The sequence below is a fragment of the Lytechinus variegatus genome, chromosome 10 (genome assembly GCF_018143015.1).
Source record: "Lytechinus variegatus isolate NC3 chromosome 10, Lvar_3.0, whole genome shotgun sequence".
In the NCBI taxonomy this organism is placed as follows: domain Eukaryota; kingdom Metazoa; phylum Echinodermata; class Echinoidea; order Temnopleuroida; family Toxopneustidae; genus Lytechinus; species Lytechinus variegatus.
This window is the reverse complement of record NC_054749.1, coordinates 23,920,269-23,944,353: the sequence shown is the minus strand read 5'-3', so window position 1 is coordinate 23,944,353 and position 24,085 is coordinate 23,920,269. Positions and strand designations below refer to the sequence as shown.

Genomic DNA, 24,085 nt, shown 5'->3' with positions numbered 1-24,085 from the left:
TCATGAATAGTCACTTGGTGGGCTGATGATTTCATATCCTCACTTTCCTTATGTTGACATTATATGAAATCATAATTATGTGTGAATGATATGTCTCCCTTATAATAAGATTCAGCAATGAATCTCTCATACTTGAAATCAGTTGCCAATCCATTTTCAAAAAAGTTCTTTGAGGACAAAATTTGAATAAAGATAATTTCAGATAATGAAATGCAAAAAAAAAAAAGTTGGGTTCGGGATATGCCATCAGTTTGCTCATTGAATATTCATGAAGACCTGCAGAGAACTGTTTCACCAAACTAAAAGCGCCATCTCGAGTCGTCAACTACTCATACCTAGCCAGTTTGCTAGGCCCATAATGCCAGAGTAGCTATATAGACCCAATTCAACATTAACATAACTTTGTTATTTCTTTCTGATTTTGACCAAATATTCAGTGTTTTGCCTGTTTGAATTGTCTTTATCTATACAAATCATAATATATTATATTCGGGAGTATCGTTTTTTTCTTTATCTATACAAATCATATCATATCCTATTCAGGGGTATCCCTTTGGAAATAAAATATTTGAATAAAATAGAAAAATCAAATAAGCATAGCACTGAAAATTTCATCAAAATCGGATGTAAAATAAGAAACTTATGACATTTTGAAGTTTTGTTTTATATCAAAACACTGTTATGTGCACATCCGGGTCAGTATGCGAATGATCATGTCACCCACTATTTATCCCATTTTTATTTCATTGTTTGGCATATTCAACTCCTCATTGACATGTGAAACAACGATTTATTCCTCCACAGTCCTTATCATGTGGAATTAGAATTGTTTCAACATTTTATGGTTCAGTGAAGTTTGTCCTTATCGTCAATCTATAAAAACTGAAGTATATAATTGAATCAATAAAAAAATAAAAGAAAGAGTGAGTGGGGGACATCATGGACTCTCTCATTAGCATGCCACTGACTTTTACAAATAAATGTTTTGTGAAAAATAAGCAAAAGTTGAAAATGTCGTAACTTTCTTATTTTTTCAGCCGATTTTGATGAAATTTTCAGCATTATGCTTGTTTGATTTTCCTCTATTGATTCAAATCAAAATCAACATTTCTCTGACCAGGGGTGGTCTTGTTCTTTAAAGGACAAGTCCACCCCAACAAAAACTTGATTTGAATAAAAAGAGAAAAATTCAACAAGCATAACACTGAAAATTTCATCAAAATTGGATGTAAAATAAGAAAGTTATGGCATTTTAAAGTTTCGCTTATCTTCAACAAAATAGTTATATGAACGAGCCAAATGAGAGAGTTGATGACATCACTCACTCACTATTTCTTTTGTATTTTATTATATGAAATATGAAATATTTTTATTTTATCGTCATTGTCATGTGAAATGAAGTTTCATTCCTCCCTGAACACGTGGAATTCCATTATTTTAACATTTTGTGCTTCAGGGAAGGAGGTCCTAATCGTCAAATTCGTAAAAATTGAAATATTGTATAATTCAAACAATAAAAAACAAAAGAAATAGTGAGTGAGTGACATCATTGACTCTCTCATTTGGATGTAACTGGCTCGTTCATATAACTATTTTGTTGAAAATAAGCGAAACTTTGAAATGTCATAACTTTCTTATTTTACATCCGATTTTGATGAAATTTTCAGCATTGTGCTTGTCTGATTTTTCTCTATTGATTCAAATCAACATTTTTCTGAGGTGGTCTTGTTCTTTAATGCCCAAATGGATAGGTGTATAAAGTATCTAAACTTATAATTTTGGTGATGCTGCCTCTGGTGTTCTGACTTTATAAGGTCAAATGTCATTTCATTGATATTTGTGTAGCTGGAGACCACATTTCTCTCCGAATTTCTTTCAAATTGTTAAGAAAAACTTAAGTTGATGATGCTGCCCTCAGTGTTTCCTCTGTAATTGTGTATAAGGTCATACGATTGGCGGGTGTATTTGATATATTGTTTATTTGAATGGATAAGGCCGAAGTACTTGAATGAAAAAAAATCCATCTAAAGGATTGAGTACACTTGGAGCATAATAATTTCTTTATTCATTAATTTGTTAATTTAATTTTTTTTGGGGGGGTAGGGGCGCAGTGCATGTTGAAAGTAAGGGAGATTGTGACGGAAACTACAAATGTTTATGTGCGCAAGGCCTACATGTTTGTCATTTATTAGGCCTATTAGACTTGAAATTTTCGTGTAAACTTTTACCTTTATGGTTCGATATATTCGTGATTTTATCAAATATCGTTTTTGCCTATGTCGCATTTATGCTTGTGTTTAATGATTATCACAAAACCGTGGATTTCATATTTTCATAAAGTTTAATTCTAATTTTGATTTGGATTTCAATTCTAATTTTAATTTGCATAACGGTTGAGAAACAAAACCATTCTTATAAACACCACATTCGGTGTTTGAAGCGGTCCAAATCATGCACCTCGACCCCCCCCCCCCCCCCTCTCTCTCTCTTTCTCTCTCTTTCTTTTTTAGTGCGCGCCTAGCCTGCGTCCCTGGCGCTTGCCCCCAATGTCGCGCACAGCGCATGCCCGGCCCCGAGACGGCCCGGCGCCCCAATAAAAAGGGGCATACACTTTGGGCATACACCACACACATTACATGAAAATTTGCGAGCTGTAGGATTTCAGTTGACTTGAATTAAAAACAAGGGTCAACTCATAAAGTTCAGGCCCCAGGCATGACTGCTGATGTGAGTAAATAAGCTTCTTGTGTGGGTTGAGGGCGAGGATGCAAAAAAAAGGGGAGGGTAGAAACTTGGCCAGATTTTTAGTCGTCGGGGATTTGAGAAGGTAGGATGTGGTCAGGTCTCCGGACACTTTAAAATTTTGAAGCCTTTATTTTGTCTTTGTATTAGATCTACACAAAATAAATGTTTTCAATACTTTGTAATCTTCAATTTTGTTTTCTTGTATTGCCTAACATTTTGTAGGAGGGTGGGGGCGGGGGTTAAGTGTCCGGACACTTTAAAATTTTGCGGCCTTCTTTTTGTCTTTGGATTAGATAGGCTATATATATTGAATTAAAAACTTTGCAAAATATTCTTCAATTTTATTCTCTATTTTTTTTGCCTGTAGGGGGAGGGGGAGTTAAGACCGGACTCTTTGAAATTTTGAAACCTTCTTTTTTTGTCTTTGGATTACACAAAATATATGAATTCAATACTTTGTAATCTTCTTCTTCAATTTTGTTCTATATAATATTGCCTAATATTTTGTACTAAAAATGATGAGACTTTGCTGGTTTGAGTTTTCCAAATGGCTGTTCAAAACCAACTAAAACTGGACAGATCCTTAACAGGGCATGGTTCGTACACTTACCATAGACCCTGATTATTTTCGTGTTTTTTTTTTTTTGGGGGGGGGGGGCTCATTACGGTTGGTGCGATGTTAAGTGCTCCCACTTATTTAAAGCTTGAAAATAAATGACAGTGTTAACATTTATTTTTTCTTGTAAGAACATTTTAATTTTGTTTTTATCAACAGGAACTTAGCGATTTAGTGCTCTCTGCACTGTATAAGATTACAGTGAGACAAGACGCTTTGGAAAGTCTTCTTAAGGTAAGCAACATCCATTTCTTTTGGGTGACTTTTTTGTCCCAATCTTGGGGGAAGGGGGTGACCCAAAGAATTGCATGTACCGTACATGCAATTGCTTATGTACATTGCACCTAATTTATTTTTCATTTTGTAAATAAAATGACCTTACCTGTGGATCCTCATCTTGCTTCCTTATCACCCCCCCCCCCAAAAAAAAAATGCAACGTCCATAACTGAGTAAATACAAACTTGATGCTCAGACAATCACACACAACTCGCTTTCAAAGTCAGTTAATAAATTTAACAGTTTGCATCGAAAATTGAAATAATTCAAGCGAAAATGTCATTAATTGATACAACTTTTTTGTACATAGGGTTATATCGAGACTGACGATAAGAATAAATGATTGATTGCTTCATGGTTTAATTAAACAGGCTTTGCACGGAAAAATAAAGAATCTGGCAGATCATCGGAAATGCACACCGTCGGAAGACTCGTCGAAGAAAGTCGATAATCGCCGAGAACATTCGAAGTTTTCCGAGCTATTTCGACTCCGCGAAGAAAACTTTGAGCTGAAGAGGGAAATTCAGAGACTGGACCATGCTCTGCAGCTTGCTAAAGATCTTGATTTAGATTCGGTATGGTCTCCCAGATAGATCAGCAAGATATTTGAAAGGAATGACTACATGATCATGACTGTACTGATGAGATTTAAAAAAAATAGCTCATGGGGGGCTCATTGATCTTCTAAGGGTCGTTACGTTCTTTTTATTAATTGTACCCCGTGTTTTGTCTTTCAATCATAACACTGGTTTAATTACGAATAAAAAAGAAATAGAATATAGAGGGCGTTTTCACATTTGTCTCTACAATGCGCCAGTGAAAAAGCTCACAAATTATATATTATTTGATCAGCTGTAGAGGCAGACCGTAAAACAAATTGCCTCGAAATCACAAACCGAGAATATTGCAGCCTCCCACTATTGTCATGCATACTGATTTAACTAATTACTGCATGTTTTAGGAAGTAGACCCATAATAAGCATTTCATTGTGATCATTTAAATTAAAGCAATGCATTTAAGCTGAATGAAATTTAGAATGTTGGTTTAGAAATTTACACATTTTGATCTATCGTATCAAGATTATTTTTGACCCCCTCCCCCAGTGTAAATAGACCTATATTTATGTGAGACTATATGAATTAATAATGAATGTTTTATTCCGCAGGACATTTCGTCACCCTTTCTGCAGAATACCAGAAACCCGGTTAATTCCCGCTTCTGCCTAGATACCAGCACGCCAGGTTCGACTCTACCCGAGAATCCCATAATTTCACATAATTCCACCTCAAAAATCATGAAAAATGCCCAATTCGAAAATGGAATTTCAAACACCAGAAAGGACGATGAAAATTTATCTCCGAATATTACTAGTAGCGAAGGACATTGGTTCGAACGAAAAGGGCACATTTACAGTATACCCAACAACGAAGAACACTACACCGATGCCACGCCCCTCCGCCGAACCTGCACCTCGACTTTTGATGAACGCCAAAAATTCTCGACCAATCAATTGGAAGAGGCGACGGGAACATGCAAAGAAACTCCACCCTCTATAAGATCTATGCGAGACGATAGGTTCAAATGCGTTCGCAGACACGCCCAATCGATGCCAGAGGAGAAACGGACTCGTGAGGACATTCGGCAACAGCTTCTCAACGATGCATTCCTTGTGTTGCAGAAAACTGGAGGTCGTTATATCAAAGCTTAATAATGGGAAGATGCCTCCTTGATGAATCTGTGATTGTGAGAAATTGAAGATTGGATTACTTTCGTGTTACATGAGTGACACGACGAATACCATTTCCGTAGGCTTCTATTTTGATCTCATATAGATTCAAGATCCATTTCCCCACTTCACTTTATTTGGGGAAAAACTGCATTTTCTTAAAACAACATGCATGCAGACTGATATTTTCAGTTTCACATTACTATGTCTGCACTTGCTACTTCACAATAAAAGAAGTGTTTATACCTAATAACAAAATTGCATTGTCACACTATGTTTTTGAAACAAAACAAAAATCGAAATGCCAACAGAGGTGCAATGAAACATCGATTTGTAGTTCAGTCATATTGGCCATATAACATGGGGGCTTCAAAAGGAGGCGAAATCTCTCGTTCAGGAGACCGACGTACAAGGTATGTAATGCGGACATATTTTTCCGAAGGGGTGGGGTGTAAAAATTTGAAACAAAAGGTGGACCTTCATTCTTTTCTTTCTTTCTTTTTGTGAGAGAAGAGTACAGGCCTTAATATTAGTTCAGTGGTATGCGTTTTATGTGGCGTAATGAGGCAACATATTGGGTGGCTGAATTTTTAACTACAATAAACTGGGTTTTTTTAACATTGTGAGAGTGCAAAGCCCCCCCCCCCCCTGAAAAAGAGGAAACTTCTAAAAGGGTACAATACTTAGTCAAACGGTTTGGCAAAATAAAGTCTAACCGGTCATGTTTCAAGGAAAAATTTTGAACATGTTAAAAGTACAGTAAAAGGATTTTTAAATCCTATTTTTAGCCCAAGCCCCATGCACCCATCTCGTATTTTGCCAGTGTACCCCTCTAACCCAAGGGTGATGCATGGAACAATCTCATTGTCAGAATTATTTCACAGAGGTTGGTTTATATTTTAAGGTAAATGTAAACATTAATTCTTTTAAAATGCTAGCAAACAAAACAAAATATTTTTTAAGGTATCGGGCTGTATAACTTCCTGGTATCTACAATGGCGGTCGGTGCCGGTGTATTTTAAAACGGGGCGAGACGACATAATTATAAAGGGTGGCGCTATTTTTTCTCTACTAAATAACTGGGGAAATATCTAGTTTCACGACTCATACCTATTATTTTTTCCCGGGGGGGGGGGGCACTTCCATTGACGAGTGGATACCATGCGCGACCATGGGGTCTCGAAAAGCTCCCTGGCCTAAACGTGATGTAATTTCCATATTCTGAAAATGCACCCCTTATTACAACTTGTATTGACGTGTGAAACCCTACCCTTAACAAGTATTGGAAACAAAACGATACTCTTGGCAAATATTCCCTAAAATGAACCCCTAAACAAGTACAGGAATGCTTTATTGTTATGTCACGTGTCCTTCGGTCGCGGTTTTACCTTTTATATACGTAATATGGTTTAGTTAGTACGACCCCACCTTCTAAACCTCGAGCAAATCGGACTCTAAACACGTAGTGTTGGGGCAAAAAGGACATTCTTTATAAAACATTTTAATTTTGTTTTATCATCCCCGCAAATTTGACCCTAAACACGTAATTTTCCTTGCGAAATAGATACCCTTTTTTCATTATTTTTGTGTTTTTGGCACCCTTATCACGTTACGTACGTAACGTGCCCTATCTTGAAAAGACATCCCTTTTACTTATTTTTTGGTCGCGCATGGTATCAACTGGTCAATGCAAGTGCCCCCCCCCCCCGGGTATTTTTTCTACTTATGATTTAATAGACCAGTTCGTAGTTGCATGCCTAATGGCAAGTTTGTACAATTGGCCATTCCTTTCTATTTCAAAGCAAGGTATTACATAAGCTAGCCTGACATTGCAGGATGCACAAACTGCATAGACCAGGGGTCCGTTGCAGAAAGAGTTGCGTTTAAACGCAAGTCAAAAAATCAATCGCAAGTCCAAATTGCGCGCTTTTGATTGGTTGAAAATCAAGTTGCGCATGATTTTTAGAGTTGCGATTGATTGCAACTCTTTCTGCAATGGGCCCCTGATGACTAGAATAGCACACCAGTGAACGCTTTATGAATGTATTTTGTTGAATGTCTACTTTTAGTGCATTCGCATGTTGCTATTACAATGTACTTGGCCAAGGGTGCGTTTATTCGACACTTTTTTACCCTAGAATCATGATTAGAATCATGATTCAAATCACGATTCTGCAGAATCACAATTGCGTTTAGTCGAAATTGAATATAATCATGATTAGAATCACAAACATGAAACACGAAAAAAGGGGCGTTTGGAAAGACGTTTCTGTAGAATCACGATCGAAAAAGGTCGTATGAACGATATCGTGATTTGAATCATGATTCTATGACGTCATTGTGTCGTGCTTCTTCCGGGTTCGACTCAACCCAGGACCAAAATCCAGTTGAAACCAATTAGAGCAAAACCAATTGAAACCAGTTGGCCAACTGGTTTCAATAGGGAAATTGGAACAACTGGTTCCAATTGAAAACCAGTTGCCAACTGGTTCCAGTTAAAACCAATTGGGCAACTGGAACCAGTTGGCTATTGGTTTCAATTGGTTTTCAATTGGTTCCAGTTGAAACCAATTGGAGGCAACTGGTTTTCAACTGGAACCAGTTGAAACCAATTGGTTTCCAACTGGATCCAATTGGAACTTCCAGTTGGAATGAACTTAATTAGTTACAAATTAATTAGCATTTGCACTAACTATTGCTCATGCCAACACAGAAGCAGTGTTATTTGTCTATTAATACCAATGTAAAGGGCATTGATAAAATACAGACTTTCATAGGTATATATTCATATTGGAGTTCTTCAAATATATGTATTATTATTTGATGTAATTTGGTAACAGTTAGTGGTGTACTAATTATCTTTGAATCTGTTTTAATTATAATCTATAATATTTATGAACATGGTTTTCACTGCTAAGTATTGGAAACACTTATCTGAAAAAAGTGTGGAACTTCAAATTGAAAAAAATTAAATAGATACATTGTAAATTGTGATGAATCTCATAAAACATTAATCTGTGCACACTGGCAGAAAATATGCAAATTAACTGGTTTCAATTGGATCCAGTTGGGTAACTGGAAAATTTCCAATTGGAAACCAATTGGAAATCATTTCCAGTTACCCAACTGGATCCAGTTAGGATTTCCAGTTACCCAACTGGTTCCAGTTAGAAATCATTTCCAGTTGGAAGTCATTTCCAGTTACCCAACTGGTTCCAGTTAGAAATCATTTCCAGTTGGAAGTCATTTCCAGTTACCCAACTGGTTCCAGTTAGGATTTCCAGTTGCCCAACTGGTTCCAGTTAGGATTTCCAGTTACCTAACTGGTTCCAGTTAGAAATCATTTCCAGTTGGAAGTCATTTCCAGTTACCCAACTGGTTCCAGTTAGGATTTCCAGTTGCCCAACTGGTTCCAGTTAGGATTTCCAGTTACCCAACTGGTTCCAGTTAGAAATCATTTCCAGTTGGAAGTCATATCCATTTACCCAACTGGTTCCAGTTAGGATTTCCAGTTGCCCAACTGGTTCCAGTTAGGATTTCCAGTTGCCCAACTGGTTTCAATTGGTTTCAACTGGAAATTGTTAAATTCCAGTTAAAACCAATTGAAACCAGTTGAAACCAATTGAAACCAATTGAAACCAGTTGGAAATCCAACTGGTTTCAATTGGATTTTGGTCCTGGGAAAGGCGCGCGCTGTGTTTCGTGCAGGTTAATTTTCGTGTAGCAGTATTGCCAGCATTTAGGAATTATCATTCTGTGTATTGTACCCCGGGGTTGTACTGTAGCGTCATTTGTATATTTCATTGTTTTCATCCATCATTTCTTCAAGTTCCAAAGGCACAAATTGGACTGACGATGAACTCAGGGCTCTACTTGTGCTTTGGGCTCAGCCTGAAGCACAAGCATCCCTTACTGGGATTCACAGAAATAAGACGATCCCAGCCTTTCAGCGGCGCTTGCGAGGGAGGGATATCAACGGAGATGTGGCACCGCCTGTCGAGATAAAATTAACAGAATTCGTGCCCAGTACAGGACCATCATAGACAAGAAAAATCGATCGGGAGGTGGGAGGGAGGATGATGACCCCTTCTGGTTCCCGATCAAAAACAATACGAGGAACAATACACGGAATTCTGGAAGTAAAAGATTTATTTTTCGGAAGCCGAGTAAGCGTTGCACTTGCACAAACGATCGCGCGTTAGCTCCGGCGGCAGCAAAAATCTAGCAGCCGACGTGAAGTTAGAAACACGTGCGAAAATGTTGACCTATACTTCCTGGGTCAAACTGCGCACTGTGATGCGCACTGGATCGGCCCGAATTCAGGGAGAAACAGCGTTAGAAAGATGGTCGTATAAACGCTGATTCTGTCGGATCGTGATTCATGCTGCTGTTTTGAATCATGATTCAAATGGTAATTCAAATCATGATTCTGGGTCGAGGTCGCATAAACGCAGCCCAACTATATTAAATACTCGGTGTTTACTGAACGCATTTTTGCTTTCCAGTGCCATGGTGGAAAAAAATTTAAAAGGAATGTATGAACATGGAGCTAACAGAGAAGGAGAACCATCTTCCAATTCCTCTGTTAATCCTTTGTTATTGCTTCCTTCGGGCGAAGGAACGATATCTAACATCAATCGGCGAGCCGCCAGGCGAAAGTTAGAGCACGCTTACATAACGCGATAAGCCCCCTCGTAAAATCTGAGGTCAGAGATTTTTTGAAGGACCCTGCGAGGCACCGCCGGAAACAACGTTCTCCCACATAACTTCCCCCGAGCTCAGTTTTTTTTTCAAAATTGAAACACGACTTGCTGTTCTTCTAACATCCATATCTCTTCGTACGGATTCCTGATGTACGTCTTTTATGTATGGTTGAACTTCTGAGATGATCCCCTTTGCATACATACCAAATACGTTGCAATCTGAATTGACTCAACAAAATTACAAACGGAGGAAGTTGGAGATTGGTAATTTTCAGTATGTCTGTTTTTCTTCCATGGTTAAATCTTTTCCTACCCGTACCTGTTTTAGAAATTATAATAAGATGAAAGAGCATATTTTGAGCTAAATTTTCATGCCAAGATCATTTGCAAGAGTACAATAGAATCGATAATATAACGACGAATCTGCGGGGCATTTCTCTGGCGATTGTCGCATCGTGGAGTACCCTCCGGTTCCCCACGCATTCCTATTTGTGTAAGTTGAAAGTGAGTGTAATGAATGACGGGAGCCGTGCTCGCTCAGCTCTTGTCTCTGTATCGTTTTTGGAAAATAGCAGGGGCCGCGGAGCGAACAGATTTAATTTACAAACCAGTAAAAAGGAGAACAAAGTATAAAAATTGTTATTCTACATAATAAAGAAATTAAAAACAACATGTTTGGGACCACAAAGAAGTATACCCAGTTCTATGTCAGGACGATTCATTTTAAGTTACAAAGTCATTTGGAAAAAATTACATGCGAAGTTTTACAATTTTTAGGACCAAAAATAATCATGATTTAAAATTATTTTAGAGAACAAAATAAAAGATGATTACAATTATTGAATTCATATCTTTAGTTTAATCTAAAGAAAAAAAAAGGCTTCCAAAATATAAAGTGTCCGGACACCTGACCCCCCCCCCCCCCCTCATTTCTAAAACATTCTATTTCTGTTCTAGATATATTAAGAAACACCGAATATCATTATGATTTTTGTTAGATTAGGAGATTTTTTGTATGTTTAAGATTGTACTTTTTTCTTTCTTTCTTTCATATCCTTTTTCTGGCATCATTCTATCCTTCCTCTTTGCCCTTTTTTATTCCATCCTATCTTTCTTTCCTGATCTCTCTCTGTTCATTTTTCTTTCCTTGTTTGTCTTACTCTCCGTCCTATTTTAAATTTCCTTTTTTCCTTCATTTTTTCTTTCCACTTTTCTTTGCTTCCTTCTCCCTTTTCTTTTCATTCTTTCTCGATCCTTCCATTATTTTCTTTTTTTAAATTCTCTCCTTAATTTTTTCCTCCCTCTCTTTCATCCCTTTTTTCATTCTTTATTATACTTTTTCCTTCTAATTTGTGTCCTTTTTTCTTTATTTCCCTCCCTCCCAGGGTGACCAGACGTTCCGTATTTCCCGGGATTGTCCCGTATTTTTCTCCTTTGTCCCGGCGTCCCGACAAACCCTTCCCGGGACGCCTTTTTGTCCCGTATTTAAGAATATCGAAAAAAATGTAGGTAATGCATTTAAAAGTGATTTTTTTCATCAAATAACCAACAGATGACGAGCAGAGATAACAATGAAACTAATTTGGAGATGTAATCGGTGGAACAAATTATTTAGTTTTCATAACTAGATCTTGTTGTTTCAGCTTTCGTTTTGAGTCTTGTGTATGATGCCGCTGTTTCATCTAATTTTTAAGTTTGACAATGTTTCACTTTAAAATTTTACTCATTTCTAAATAATGTTAGTTTTTCAAAATTCTGAAAATATATTAAAAAACACCAAACTTCATTATGATTTTTGTTAGATGACTTGATTTTTTTGTTTGCTTGAAGTTTGAACTTTTTTCCTTTTTCTTTTGTATCATTCTTTGTTCATCCTTATATCCTTCCTGCTTGCCCTTTTTTGTTCCATCTATCTTTATTTCCGATCTTTTTTTTCCTGAACCTTTCTCTCTCTCTCTGTTCATTTGTCTTTCTTTCCTTCTTTCTGTTACTTTTCTTTATCAAATTTCCATTCCTTACTTCCTGAATTCATTCATTCTTTCTTTCCTTAAACTTTTCTTTGCTTCCTTCTCACTTCCTCTCCCCTTTTTCGTTCTCTCCTTCCATTATTTTCTCTTTTTGTCATTCTCTCATCTCTTCATTCTTTCCTCCCTCTCTTTCCTCCTTTCTTTCATTTATTTTATTTTTCCCTCCAATTCTTTTCCCTTATAATTTTCTTTCCCTTCCTTCCTCCCTTCCTATTTTCTTCTTTCTTTGTTTCTTTCTTGCAAAGAATGAAGGAAAATATTTCTTTCCTTCTTTCTTTCCTCCCCTTTTTCTTTCTAACTTTCTTTTTTCCTTTCTCTTCTTTATTTTGTCTTCCACACATCTATTCATCTTCCCTTCCTTTCTTTTTTTGTCTTTCTATATTCATTCAAAGAATGACGGAAACCCCTTTTCTCTCTTTTATTCTTTCTTTCATCCTTCTTTTATTCTAATTTTCTTTAATGTTTTTCTTTTCATTTTCCCCTTCAGTTCATTTTCCTTTCCTTTTTCCTTTTCTTTTGTCTTTTCTTTCTCTCCTTCATTTACCCTCCCTTTCAATTCTTTATATTTTTCACATGTCTAACATTGTGTATCTTTTTTGATGTTTTTTGTTGATTGTCCCGTCTTTCTTTCAAAGAATAAAGGAAGCATTTTTCTTTTATTCGTTCTTTCTTTCCTCATCCTTTTTCTTGTTTCTTTTATTTCTCTCCCTTATGTTTTCTTTCACACATCTTCCCTTCCTTCTTTTCTTTCCTTCTAAATTCATTTCAAATAATGACGGAAACGTTTTTTCTTTTATTCTATCTTTCATCATTTTATTCTAACATTCCTTTTTTTTCTTTATTTTTTCCTTCATTTTCCCCTTCATTTTTTTCTTTCTATCCGTTCTCAATTCAACTCTTTTCTTTCGCCTTTTCATTCCCTCCTTCATTCTTTCGTTCACCCCCCCCCCCCCCCCACCTTCCAATTCTGTACATTTTTCCCCAAGTCGAACACCGTGTAGCCTCCTTTGTTGATCTTTTTTTTAAGACCTGGCTCGGTCGATCCGCTCATGCAGCGTACTTTGTCGATTGTCCCGTATTTCTTTTTGTGAAATCTGGTCAGGCCTCCATTCAGCTGGTTCCAAAACCAGATTTTCGTCTTCGAAATCACGACGTTCGAAATCGTGAGCCGCCATGTTTGCATAAAATTCGTGAAGCCGATGTAAAATGCATTATGGGTGAAGACACTACTGCGCAAGCGCAAACCCGAGCTGTTGATCGCGTCGATCAACTTTCCTTATCTGATTTACGAGCGGCCTCTGTAATGCGCCGTGAGGGACCCTGCTGAGAGGGGATTAGCGGTGCCGCGCATGGGGCAAAGCGTTTGAGAGAGTCAGATCTCCTTCTGTTAATAGCTCTATTAATAGCTCTATGGTATGAATAAGCAAGACATCAGAGATGGTGCTAAACCACCATGCCATCAGAGTTCAAATAACCTTCTTCTGATCATGCGCACTATATGTTATTGATATGTGTATTATTGTTTTTTATGGGAAGTGGGTATACTATACCGCAAATCGCCCACGAATATAGTGGTATGCATTCCAAGGTCTGATCTGCCAGTATATTGTGGATCGATTGAATAAAGCTTATCATTGCTGAGCGATAGAAATTACTGGGGTTTTTTTTCACTAAAGAGCAAAAGAATTTCTTCTCGGGAGGTAAGACGAGTGTTTATTGAAGCGGCTGTAGGCCCTATATGAAGAAACTTTGGGCATCAAAAATTACTCACGCGCTCGCATTATCGTCTGGAATACGCAAAAAAAATTGCATGTTCAACACGATGTGCGAGTTAAGAGTAACCCCTCCTTGAATATCAGACATTGCTCTCACACCATCTGGGGTCTTGAATAGAATTATGTTAATCAATTAATATTCTTCCCATTGATGTTAATCTCCATGGTATAAGTTGGAACGGGAGTTCCTGTTCTTTTAACTTCCAAAAGTGAATGTATTATACTCAATTCGAAAAAAAAATGAAAAGAAGATCACGTATAAAAATTCCGAGTTGTGGGCTAACAATGATAATCATTATCATGCAATGTTATCATCATCGTCATTATCATCACCATCAAAATCCTCAATTTTAAACGTTTATTTTATATTTTTTGCTCTTTTTCGGTAACAGGATCTGCCTTCATAGACCAGCATGGAATATCTCTCTCCTTGTGTACTATTTTCTATGTATACCATATAATGCTATATTGCTTGTTTATTTCGTAAAGAATTATAAGATATACGCAAGAATTTTTTTAAATTTTCACATATTTTCCTTGCATGAGTTGACCGTCTTGTCAAGCGTGCTTGTCACGCGATAAAAAACACCTCAACCTTCGTCTCCCCCACATTAAGTGATGGGAGTAGATCATGTTCTAGAAGCGCTGCTAGACAACTTCATTTGTTCCAAAGGTAAGTTCATCGATGCTTCATTTCTTTTATTTGTTTCATTTTTTCCACATAAAACCTGAACCCTCTTCGGAAAAGTATGTTTTTGTGCTGTAACACACACCCTGGCCTTTTGAGGAAAGAAGCACTTGATTGTTAGCTGACATGGAGATATTACTCCTTTGGACCAGTGGTTGCTTTATTGATGGACACGCTTTGGTGAGCGAGAACTCGAGCTTCAAACCAGGAACAATAACGAGGATAAAATCCTTTGTTACAGATTCGGAATACACCCCTTTTTGGTACCAGTACACGTAGAGCTATAGAAGATACGATAGAGGCGCAGTTGGGATAAACAAGCCGTGTGGACAAGACTCTTTCAACGCCACACCAACCCTCAATTTTCTTGGTAAATTGTATCTTCTGGAGGAGATTGGAATCTCAAGATGCATCAGACACTAGCGATCCTTCTCGTCCTGACACTCGTCGGGGCTACCTTGGCCATGAATCCAAGGCAGGACTTTGCTGATCGTCGTGGTATGCAGAGAATGGAGGTGAGAATGGGTGATATAATTCTGGGTGGAAACTTTATTACGAAGCCCTTGCGGTGTCTATGCTTTCCAAAAATCCTCCACACTCGCTACCTTATGGTTCCCTCATTTTACTATAATCATTTTTTTATATTATATTATATTCTTATATAATCAGCATAATCTGAAAAAGCGTGAAGCCCTCTCCTGAAATGCAACCATGCTATGATCAGGGAAATATCTTACTACTCACTAACGATTCCCTACTTGATAGTCGGTGTCTCGGCATAAACCTGAATGTTTTTATATGATTTAGTAACCCAGAAGGAAAAACCAGTTCCACTGGACCAGTTAGACCAGTATAATTTTCACTGGTAACTCTGGAAATTGGAATATCGGTTTACTGGTCTAACTGGTCATACTGGTCCAGTTAAAAATTAAACTGGTCTTGAAGTACTGGAATTTTATACTTGTCTTATTTCTGGTGGTTGTGACTGGTCTCACTGGTCTTCATACTGGTCTCACTGGTCTCCAAACTGGTCGAACTGGTCCTCGTACTGGTCTTACTAGATCAGTTTATTACATGCATTTGGTTTGTTATATACCATGGCCAGTGAAATGTAATGGAAAAGTAAATTAATCTTTCTGCTGATATTTTGAATGTGATTTATAAAATTACACATTTTCATTGTGAATTAGTTCACACAATTATTTTGAAGGTTTTCAAACAACAATGAGTGCTATTGCAAAGAAATTTCATTATAAATCCTGATTTTTCTTTAAAAAACAGGATATATACAAATGAGGTAAACCATGTGATCAGCATCATCAGAATTACTGGTATTTCTGGTCTTAACCAGTTTAATTTCAAACATTGATTCAGAATTACTTTAGACCAGTTGACTATATAATCAGAGGAATACATCTTGCTTTGATCTTAATCATAATTAGAGGAAATAATTATTTTAATGATAATATCAATAATAATTGAATTATGATAATATTAATAATAATTACAATATCAATAACAATAATAACACAGTAATAAGAATGATTACAAGAAGGATCATAATAATAATAATGATGATAACAATGATAAATGATAACGATAATAACTTTCTCTGAATTGTAAGATTCATTTTTCATAATTTGTTAAATGATCTGACTTGAAAGTCATTATTTATTGGAACAGTAACCAGAATGCAATTGTTTGAACTGGTCTCCAGTTCATTTTTACTGGTCCAGTTAAAAATCAACTGGTCCAGTAAACATATACTGGAAACCAGTAAAAATCTACTGGAAACCATTTATTGGACCAGTAACACCAGCTTAATGAAAAACAATTTAACTGGTATTACTAATTGCTTCAACTGGAATGCAATTGTTGGAACTGGTCTCCAGTTGATTTTTACTGGTCCAGTTAAAAATCAACTGGCCCAGTAAAAATATACTGGAAACCAGTAAAAAAATACTGGTCTAACTTGTTTTTCCTTCTGGGAATTCTTAAATTATCAGGACTAATTACATTTGGTATTTTAGACCTATAGGACCTGATTAAGGTAGCAAAAAAGCCACTGCATGTGTACAACCGTCGTCAAAAACAGTAAAGGCCCATACATGCAAATAATCTGAGTGCCTATTCATAAAGACTTGTTATAATACCAAATGCACAATTTGTATAACAAATTTATTATATCAGCCAAACAAATGGAATGATTTCAGTAGCTTCAACCGGTATGGCAATTTTGTTATAAGTTGTGTCACTGCATACGAGCATAAACGTTATACAATGCATACTCCAAATTTTGAGGGTTAATACTCGAGATGGATAATTCACCAGATTAGGATATAAAAGAACTACAGTATACAGTTCTCTTATTTCCGACACCATGCATGTATAGGCTTACTGACAAGAAATACCGAATTCAATTTTCCAAGTTTTGGCAAGTAATTATGAGGTCTAATTCTGCCTCAGCTGAGTGATTTCTTTGTCAATGAACATTGTAACTATAATTTCCCAGACAAGGCTGGAATGTTGCGCCTCATTGTTTTGACTTCGTGTAAATTTTTTATTGGAGAATTAAAAGAAAAGAGGATTTTCGGTATTGTTTCTTTTCCTTCTATTCAATTAGGTATTAGTGTTTTTTCCGCGTATTAATTGATTTCTCATTCCTCCTCCATTCTTTTTATCTTCTACACTACCTCCTCTCCCTTCTTCCTTCTCCTCCCCCTCTTTTTCTTCTTCTGCTTCTTCTATGTCTACGTCTGCTCCTATTTCTTCTACTTTTACGTTCTACTTATACGTTATACCTTTCCGTCTACTTCTATTGTTTACTTGTACTCTTCTACGTCTACTACTTCTACGTCTTCGTCTGAATCTTTTCCTTTCTCCTGGCACCTTTCCTTTCTAACCCTCTCCAATGAACAGAAAATGAAGCCCATGAGGCAGGGGATGCAAGTACGGAACGAGTATCTTGAACGGTTCCAGGCAGACGCAGAGAAGAGAGCCCGTAAATATGGCGAGAGCAACCTGAGAGAGAAGATGTCCAAGTTGAAGACCCCCTATGCTGACCAGTTGTCCCAACTTCGTGAGAGGATGGCCGCCGGACAGGAGAGGTTTGGCGCCAAGATGATGCGCGGTGACCGAAGGAAGGTCAAGAGATCATCCAGGAGGCAGCCATAAGAAAGAGGACTTCATAATAGTCGCATCTACAGAGTGTCTTTCCATGTCAAATAGTATAGGGAATGTCCAAACAAAAAATATTAAATAGATAATTTGCTTTCGTCCAGAAAAGCACACATGAAAACCGCTTCACTTAATTTTACTTTACTACGTCTCATCACGTTATACATCTACATGCGGATTTTATGTTAGGCCTATTGGCAGATTTTTATGTAAGGTTTGAATTTTAATGGTTTATTTTTTAACTCATGTTAGTTTTCGTTGCTCACTTATGTTGGCATTATTTTGTCATCATAATTTAATTTCTGCATCCATGTTTAGTATGCCTGAATGACCATTATTAAGATGCAAACGCTTTTTTACAGTAATTTCTACCCCACTCCCTTCCCCGTTGTGTGTTGTAACTTGATTATTTAATATATACCGTATGTCTTTCGGCTGCCAATTTTGCTATTTGTTTCGCATATTAATACAATACCTGTATAATAATAATCTAAGTTTTATAACCAGTGTTATCATTGTGTGTAAATTCACCTCGTTTAAACAATTGAACTTAATTGGAATGTAAATTTGTCAAATGAAAACAAGTTAAAGTTTATCAAAAACCTTTTTATATATATGTTAATTAATTTAGTCATATTTTCGAGAATATGTATTATTCATTGGGACCACAAAGGATATCACAAATAAATACAAGTCAGATTTTATCATACAGAATCTTGTTAATGTATTTGGTTCATGTTTCAGTTCTTGGCGGACAAGCATGCGGCGGTATGAGAAATCATTGGTGGGGAAAGTCAAATATGAATGCAACATCATAATAGGCGGCAAATATGAGTTGAAAAGATAAAGTAAAATTAGAATCAAATTTGGAGTAAAACATGAAAATAACGAGATAAAGGCACGACTTGCATGATTTCATTGAAACTGTAAATGCATGATGTCATGAATCCGCGCCACTATTTTTTTCTTTTGTATTGTAATTTCTGCTCATTTAAGATCACCTTTGCTGTAAAATGCAACGCAGTTAGTTACAAGGAGATAATCTTCTAATAATATTTTGGAAATTTAAAAATTTCATGTGATAGAATTAGAATATGGAGAGTGAAAGTGGGAACATGACATCATCAGCTCAGTCATTGCATATTCATGGTGACCTGTTTGTTGTTTCATTGAAATAATGGAATAAGTTATGATTGTCTTCGGGATTTGATAAAACTTTCAGTATTAATCCCTTTTCATTCTATTAATCAGTAATATATGTCACTTTCCTGTTCTTTGTGTTAAAGGAAATGAGGTGGTATTGGCCTATGAAGCCGTGTGAGTGTTTGTGCGTGTCTGTGTTTGGGGGGTACAGTGGTGAAAGGGGGTGTGTGCGAGTTGGGTATAAAAAGCAAAGGGAATTAGGCGAAACAAGAGAGGGGGTGGAGAGTTAAGACTTAAGAGTTATATAATTAATATGGAAGGGAATGATAAGCAAGGAGACTGGAGTGTGTCGAAAAGAGTATATTGTGAGCTACTAACAAGCAATCGCTTAAAGGCTGAGCAGAGGTGTATTTGGGTATTGAAAATGCAGATGATGATGAAGGGAGAAAAATAGAAAAAGGGTGTTGCATCAATTGAGAGAGAGAGAAAAAAAAAACAAGGGTTGGAGAAGACTCCGGAAAAAAGAGAGAAGGATAGACACGGAGAGAGGCAGAGAAAGTGAGACGGGAGTAGGAGTAAAGCAGATTCGACATGCAGAGAGAAATATAATACCCGGGGTGCCCACGCGGACCAAGAATAAAAGTTCAGGTGGGGCTTCTGTGGGCTTGAGAAATTGTCCACTTTTTATCTTGTTTATTCAATACAATAAAAAAATGTCTTTTGTGGCGCAGATAATGATGTACGAAGGAGACTATACCGACCATGCAGCTAGCCCCGCCCAAATAATACATATTCAAAATTCATATATACTATTTCATCTATACATGACTATAACATCATGATGCCCTGATGGGTGTATGTAGATGAGGGCAGCTAGGTGATTTCACTTCTCGATGCAGGGGGGGGGGGGCTGCATCAGAAAGGGAGCTAGTGTTGTAATTACTCGATTTTTCTCCAGGGATTTGGGAGTGAGCCAAGTGAACGAGCGAAAATATCCCTCTTTTAAGAATTATTTTTAACTTTTAGGCCTATAGTTTTTAATGTCAATGGCACCCACCCCCTTGCAACATTATGAGGCAATGATGACCGGGGAGAAAATTTTTCGGATGATAGCATTCAGGGCACTTGATTATGGACTCCCAAACAAATGGACATCCACAACTCTTGAATTGGCTCGGATGGATGGGATACTAATCATGCAGATAGGCTGCAAAAGAGAATGGATGACCCCCCCGGATCGCTGCCCTGTATAACACTTCACAGCAAAAACTGTGGTGTTAACCGGTGTACATAGAGGACCACACCAGTTATTTTACACCGGTGTTAAATAGGTGGTGTTATTTTTACACCTATAGGTGTTATGACAACACCTTTTCTTGTTACATTTACACTCTTTGGTGTTGTGTTTAATCTCTGCGGTGTAATTTTAACACCTCAGGGTGTGGTCCTCTATTAACACCAATTGGTGTAAGTTTTAACACCGCAGTTTTACAGTGTTCAGTCCACATTATGCATGTAGAAAAGAGTCAGATCACTCTTAACAAAAGCGTCGATCATTGGACAGTGGCGTAGCTAGGATTTTTTTCCCGGGGGGGGGGGCACCGGCCATTTTCCGGTGTGTGTCTATGTGTCCACAAGGGAGGATCTGACTTTCGCCAATAAGGGACCAGGCCAGAAATTATCTTCACAAATATCATTCACTTCTTATTCTTATTCTTATAACAGAACATAAACATAACATAATCTCATAAGCCTTATAAAAGTGCGAGCGCGAAGCGCGAGCGATTTTTTTTACTTTAATGTATTTTTCCTAAAAAATCTAATTTTCTGGGCAATGTTATGTGTGATCCTGAACAAGATTCGTATGTACCCCCAAGCACGAACATAATTTTTATCAACAGTTCTAGCATTATCGAAAAGAGACCGGACTGCTTACAGTTAACCACGAAGACGGTATATATTTCAATAATGCGAGCGCGAAGCGCGAGCAAATTTTTTGACATTCCGACCTAAAAAAAAAAAGGTCATTCTAAACACGTTTTGTATTAATTAATGGGATAGGTATGTAACTAAACAATTGATGCGAGCGCGAAGCGCAAGAGGAAGAAAATTGAGATTTTAGACCTAAAAGCAGGACACTCTATTCATATTTTGTAAGTCATAAATAGGATATAGTCAATTGGGTATCATTAATAATGCGATCGTGAAGCGTGAGCAGACAATTATTGATATTCTGATGTAAAACTGGATAATATAAAGAACATGCAGGCTATCGCGCATGTTTTATATTGAGACCTAAAATCTGGGCATTCTGAATACATTTGTTTGATGGAACATTATGGAATACACGTAGACAATATAAACTTGGCAAAATCAAACAATGTGACCACGCAGCGTGAGCTTAAAATGCTGATATGTAGACCATAAAACGGAAATTTTACAGAGCACTTAAATTTGTAAATGAAAAAAAAATAGTGAAAGCTCGATGTCCGAACTAAAATATCTTTTGCACATTGACTTCAAAACTTGCTCCACATCAGCCTATTGAGCAAGATATGAATCACATCGAACAGGCAATTATGGCGCGAAGCGCCAGCAAAAATTCTATATAGTAACATGAAAATATTTTTTTAATTGCAAGTCTTCCCCTCACATTATTTCATTCACTCGTCTTCCTCCTCTTCTTTTTTCTTCTGTCTTTTTTCTTCATTTCCTCTTTCTTTCTGCTTTCTCCCTTTTCATAGCGAAGATTCTTTTCTTTTTTTTTTGCTCTGCCAATTTTTTCTGGGGGGGGGCACACCAAATCTCAGGGGGCACGTGCCCCCCAGGCCCCCCGTAGCTACGCCACTGTCATTGGAAGCAAGGTGCGATAGCCCCATATACAGTACGGGCAAAAAGTTTGGGGCCACCCTCACATTAAAAAAAATAGTCAAATAAAACATTGCATTCTGCATATAAGCAAAAATTCATACTGAGTGGGCCAAGACAGGTCCTGTATATTAAACAAGTATGTTTCTCACCGGTTTTGACTGCACTTCTGTGAACCCCAGTCGGTTTTCATATATTCAAATTTTATGCAAATCCTTGAAATTTAAAGGTATGCATGCAATTCATTAAAGCAAAGGCTGTTTTGACGTACAACCTGAAAGTTTGTCCGAGGCTTGTCTGATAAAGCAGCAAATGATATGTGCAAACTGCATTCTAACAGAAGATGTTTGAAGGTTTGCATCGCTGAAGTGGTTTATACGGTACACCATCATGTAAAGTAATGGAAAGGACTGAGAAAATAGTGGATAGAGGTAGAAGAAACCGAGTAGAGCCGAGAAAGTGGCGGTTACATAGGAGAGTATCTTCCGGAAATGAGTGTATTGTAAACCACTGAGGACTGTAAACTAGAAAGAGTGTAAAGCTTGAGTAGTAGACAGGATGAGAGGCTTGAGTAGAAGGCTGGTTGAGTTGGAGGGGTGAGAGAAGACTGAGTAGATGAGAGAATTAGGCTGGCTTGAGTTGGACATAGTGGAGTTGTAGAGAAAACTCGACGTTTCAGCCGGCGTTTCAAGCAGGTTGACTGTCTGACTGACATGTTAACTATCCACAGGTTAATATTATTTGTTGCTATGTCAGACAAGCTTTCAGTTTGTAAAAAATAACCTTTGCTTTAAATATTCAAATATCATGCATACCTTTAAGGTTTAAAGTTTATGCATAAAATTTGAATATAATTATGAAAGCCGACTGGGGTTTTCACAATCAAGTGCAATCAAAACCAGTCGGAAGCATACTTATATGTCATGGAACTGCCATAGTCCATCCAGTATCAATACATTTGAATAAATGCAGAATGAAGAGTTTTTATGATTTTCTTTTAAATCTGAGGGTGGCCCAAAATTTTTGGCCTGTACTGTAATGTGAGGGCAAACAAATCGATTAGTGCCCCCCAAAATTTTGACAACTTGAAGTATATAATATGCAATACAGAATATTGAAAAAAACATTAGAAAGCAATGCACATGCTATAATGTTGTACATGCTGTAATACTATAAATTTTAGAGGCATTTTAAGAACTGTGCCATCAAATAACACGAGCGCGAAGCGCGAGCTGATTTTTTCAAATCAGACATAAGAAAGAGTTATAAGCAAAGTTTTGTAATCATGATACGTACGTATCTCATCAAACAAACCATGCGAGCGCGAGCTGAAATTTTTGTATATATTGACCCCAAACGGAAATTTTAAGTATCTCACTAATCAAATATATTGCGAGCGCGAAGCGCGATCCCAAAAAAATTGAAATTCAGACCGGAAGAGGGGCATTCTAAGGCTTGTCTGTAGGAATTCATTAAGGCCATCAAACAAACCATGCGAGCGCGAGCTGAAATTTTTGTATATATTGACCCCAAACGGAAATTTTAAGTATCTCACTAATCAAATATATTGCGAGCGCGAAGCGCGATCCCAAAAAAATTTGAAATTCAGACCGGAAGAGGCTTGTCTGTAGGAATTCATTAAGGCCATAAATATTTCACCAACCAAATGATGCGAGCGCGAAGCGCGAGCTGAATTTTTTTATATTCAGTCCAGAAAAAAAAAGGAATTCATGAAGAGCAGATATATATAATGCGAATGTAAGTGTAGTGGACTTAATGCTTAGTGCAATAATCATTATTACCACAGTCATCTGATCCTGGCATGCCCATTCTCAATGTGTATTTCTCAACTTTCTGGGACAGGGGCGGCAGAACATATTTTTGCTTGGGGGTCGAAGCTAAAAAAGGGCACTAATCGGCCTATGTCAAAATTGGCATTTTGGTGCAAACATTAGTGTATACACCTTAGGGTATACGCCTTCTTCTTTAAACCCAACATTATATTTTTCACAAAAAATGGCTTTTATATGAATTGATGTTTACGAAAATGTAATAAAATGGAAGAAAATAAATGTTTATTTGAATTGAATTAAATATACAGAACAATTGAAACATTTATAATTTCTTTTATAAAAACAAATCAAAGTCCAAAATATAAAAGTTGAAAAAGCCTTGAAAATGCCTTGAAATTTCAAGGTTCAAAACCTTCAAGGCCAAGGCCCTCTCAAGGCAAAGGCCGAGCATCAAGGCATGCACTAACTGGCACAATTAAATAGAATATAATATAATATTCAATGATTTTTTGCTAAGACGTTTCTTTGATCCCTCTTTTATATATT

General features: G+C 37.0%; 1 protein-coding gene across 1 annotated transcript; it reads left to right on the top strand.

Moving 5' to 3' along the window:
- Positions 1 to 14,818: 14,818 nt before the first annotated feature.
- On the top strand, positions 14,819 to 18,444 carry LOC121422505. The gene is made up of 2 exons (XM_041617625.1): positions 14,819 to 15,073; positions 17,478 to 18,444. The coding sequence occupies exons 1-2, from the start codon at positions 14,966 to 14,968 to the stop codon at positions 17,730 to 17,732; spliced, it is 363 nt and encodes a 120-aa protein (XP_041473559.1). The 5' UTR covers positions 14,819 to 14,965; the 3' UTR covers positions 17,733 to 18,444.
- Positions 18,445 to 24,085: the final 5,641 nt, after the last annotated feature.

Bases quoted from the DNA above. Each gene is read 5' to 3' on its own strand.
- LOC121422505 (XM_041617625.1), top strand. From the start codon at position 14,966: ATGCATCAGACACTAGCGATCCTTCTCGTCCTGACACTCGTCGGGGCT. The intron at 15,074-17,477 runs GTGAGAATGGGT...TCCAATGAACAG, and splicing joins GTGGTATGCAGAGAATGGAG to AAAATGAAGCCCATGAGGCA.